This window comes from Frankliniella occidentalis, unplaced genomic scaffold (assembly GCF_000697945.3).
Source record: "Frankliniella occidentalis isolate FOCC.00 unplaced genomic scaffold, Focc_3.1 Scaffold8, whole genome shotgun sequence".
Taxonomy (NCBI): Eukaryota; Metazoa; Arthropoda; class Insecta; order Thysanoptera; family Thripidae; genus Frankliniella; species Frankliniella occidentalis.
In genome coordinates this window covers 383,123-386,813 of record NW_026267138.1, presented here as the reverse complement: position 1 = coordinate 386,813, position 3,691 = coordinate 383,123, and the positions used below count along the sequence as shown (strand labels likewise).

General features: G+C 55.2%; 1 protein-coding gene across 1 annotated transcript in view; it reads right to left on the bottom strand.

Annotated features, from left to right (window-relative positions):
• Window positions 1-3,691, bottom strand: part of LOC113215111 (glutamate-gated chloride channel-like) — a 150,413-nt gene that overhangs the window by 5,524 nt on the left and 141,198 nt on the right. Inside the window, exon 4 of the mRNA XM_052275394.1 lies at window positions 522-607. Within this exon, the coding sequence (XP_052131354.1) occupies window positions 522-607 (86 nt within the window). The remainder of the gene's footprint in view (window positions 1-521; window positions 608-3,691) is intronic.

The window sequence follows — 3,691 nt, the reverse complement described above, 5'->3', positions numbered from 1 at the left end:
TCTCTCTCTCTCTCTCTTCGAGCACCTTTGCTAACTTCGGCCGCGGCGCGGTGTGGCGCACGGCGGGCGCATGAGTGGCGCTCGCCAACTGCATTATCAACTTCCCTCAATATCTCGACTCTCGACCCTTCGGGCTCTCCCTCCCCTTCAGATCTGCTGCGGCGTCCCCTTTGGCCCTTCATTGTGCAAGAAGACGACGTCGACGTCCCGAGTCAAATAACTCGATGTTTGCAAAGTAAGCCGGTGCCTCCCCGCCCCGCTCCGCCCGCGCCGCTCGCCACGGCGGGCCACGGCACTCGCCTCAGCGATGCCGCCGCTGCGCTGCTAGTTTCAGTATGTCACAAACCGTACGTACGACTTCGGCAAGAGAGCAGGAGAAACTTGGACCCGAGAGACAAGAGGCAGTAGCAGTGAGTGGAGTGGGCACCATGCAAATATAGAGGGGAGAGCAGAGAGAGAGTCAGAGAGAGAAAGAGAAAGAAGCGGAAAGCGGGAGGGGAGAGGGGGGGGGGTCAACTTACTCAGATGGTTGGTGGGAGTGCTCCGGCGGTCGTAGTTGGTGAGCAGCGTGTCCAGGATCTGCAGCTGGGCCATCTTCGCGGTGCCCCTGGAGGAAAGGAAAAAAAAAAAGAATTAAGGAATGCGCGTTTTACATAATCTGTTATTTTCCCCGAGACTCCTCCTATCACGCCCAAACTTTCTCTCTCGCCTTGGCTGGCCGGCCTACCCAACTCCTTATCCCCCTCCACCTAAGAAAACATGCTCGGCGGGAGAACAGAAACGCGCAAAGTTTTTCACCCCGTTTTTATTATTAAATTCAGGGGAGAAACAGTCGAATGTGATAAACTGCTTGCTGCTGCTGGTGCTGCCGCCCAGGAGCCGTTTTCATTACAATGTTTTTTACCCGCCGAGGCGAAACCAGTGGCAGCAGAAACGAAAGCAGGCGAAACAAACCGTCGCTTCGCGCAGCGCCAAAGCGACAGGGAAAGGGTGGGGTATAGTACAAAGACTACAAAAACACTCGGATTTCCTAGCAGATGCAGCGTGCGGTGCAGGACCTATCTGCATTCCTCTGCTGGAGCGAGTATGAGGGATAGTCGCTCATGTGACCCCCCTCCCCCTTTCCTTTCCCCCCTCGTTTCGCCGACCCTCGCTTTGAGTCGATTTCACGGCTACACGGGCATCTGCCCGCCGACAAAACGACCAGGCCCGATGGGGTCGTGGCGACGGGCGGCGCCGCCCGGCGTGGCGTGGTGGTGCTTTATGGGACGAGGCGGCGAGACGCGGCGCCTCGCGACGAGACGGTGGCGGCCGCCGCGAGGAACTGCACCCGGGACACGCTGGGTCTTTGGAGGGACTAACTCGTGACAACACTAATAACTTGTACGCTGTTCTTTTTATATAAAGTCGATCTCGATCCGTTAAGTTGAGGGCATTTGCAATAAAAGTCTCATCCATGTTTTGTGCCCACTGTAGAAACCTTTGCAAAAGATCGAGGCTGTTTTGTTAACAGGAAACAATGGTCGCAAATACAAAAGATTTTCACGCAAATTGCGAAGAAATTCCTTCGCAAGTTCCTAAGCAGCCAAATCTTTCGGAATACGAACACAATTCTCCAGTCTCCAGAGAATTTTGAATGCAATTCCGTCCGAGTATAGGTAGGGTGAATCAATTGCACCAAGAGCAATTGTACGAGATCCTAAAAATCATACACGGAAAGAAAAGATTTCATTTGACATGGCCACTCAGGGAAACTAAGAGTGTAAATAATACGCAGATTCACTGAATACCCCCATGTACGCGTTACTTAATGAGTGCCTGTGAGTGCCTTTGTATGGAGAAGATAGAGCAAAATTACATGGCATGGCAGTGTGTATGGGGATGGGATCTTCAATAAAAAAAACCGTTTCTCAGATTCATTTTGCAAATTAAGGGACATCGGCGCCTGCGAGGCTCAGGGTAGGCCAACCTGCAGTACACGCATGCACTGCAAGATATTGCCTACCTATTAGGCGCTAGGGGAGCATGCAAAGGCGAACTGATCAATTTCGAAACGGTTAATGACGAACGTGTAGTAGTTTGTGAATGTACCTGCATACGCGATATTCAGAAAATAATGCATGCGTGCATGGGGGTAATTAGTGAATAATGCACACGTGTACACAATTAGGTTTCCACAGATCATAAAAACATACAGTATTATGTTGAATGAACCTGAATTAACCCGTATGACAGCAATCCCATTCTTCACTCGAAAATATAACGATACTTCCACTTCCAATCAAAAATTACAACTAAATAAACAATAACGAAAAAACAATTTTGTGCTGACATTTTGTCGGTGAGCCTGGTGGAAATTGGCGTTTGCAAACAAGCAATTGAAATTTGATGATTGCATCTCCGGCGCGGATGAAATACCGGCGGATGCGGCGTGGGGTGGCCTTGCTGTCTTATTTGGCGCGCGGCCGTTGGGCGGATGGATCCAATGCTCCACAAGCGAAACCTATCCGAGATTGCTTGTGGGGCTCGTGGAGCGCTGTTTAACTACGGTGGTGCTCGCGGATGGCTTGTGTAAACACTTGTTGCTGCTTCGCCCCGCGCCCCGCGCCGCCCCGCCCCGCCCCGCGCCCCGCGCAGTGCTGTGCCGTCCGCCACGCTCCGCCATGCGCCGCCAGAATGTTCCCGTTTTGCCGCGATAGCTCTCCACTGCTCCACCCTACTACATCCGACCACCCCCTCAACCAAGTCCGCCCCGCCCCACCCCTCTCCCCGTGCCGTGCGGTGCTCCCCTGCGCTCCTACCGCGGACAGAACATGCAAACCGCAAGCCAGAGGCAGGCAGGCGAGGAGCCCCCGCCACGACTCAAACCTTGCCAACGTCCCTAACCTTCTCAAACCCCACCCTCCGCACCTCCCACCTCCCTACCTTTCACTCCAGGTTGCGAGGAGCAAGCAACAAGAAGGAGGAGAATAAGAGGGGTGGGGTGGGAAGGGGAGGGGGGGGGGGACTTTCCCCATTCTACCCCCCGATACAAGTGGCCCCAGGCTGCTCTTGAGAAAGGAGTTTGAGGTTTGATAGCGCCCACCAGAGCAGGCTAGGGCAAGCCCCTCGCAGACTACGCACCCCTCCGTTTGCACACACACACACACACACACACACACACTCCGTCACGAACATGCGCAGCTCCACCTGAGCTACCAGCGCTGTGGGTAGTATCGGTAGCCTTGCGTCGGCATTGTCTGACTACTTGTTGTGAGCAGCCCCCCCCCCCTCCCCTACGCGTCTATTATAACCGCGCCCTTGCACAGGAAGGAGGCCGCTCTCAAAAGGAGGGGGGAGGGAGACGACTATTTCGTTTCGAGATATCTCATTTCAGGCGCAAAAAGCGCGGGCGGCGCGCTCTTGCAGCGGTCCGCAGAGAGAGCCCAGCCAGGCGGCAGCTGCCCAGCACAGTCGGGTCCGGCGATACAGCGGAAGGGCGGGCATCAGGGGCCACAGCATAATGCTCTGAAAGGGCTGACGGTGACCCCCCTCTCCGTACCGGGCCACGCGTCGCTCCCAGTGCCGCGCGGCCTCACGGGCTCTCCATCCACGGACGCTTAAACTGCACTTAGCATGCTAGAAGGGGCGTCAACCAGACTGCCTGACGCGACTAACCCCCCGGCTGGTCCCCCCCCCACCCCCTGCTGGA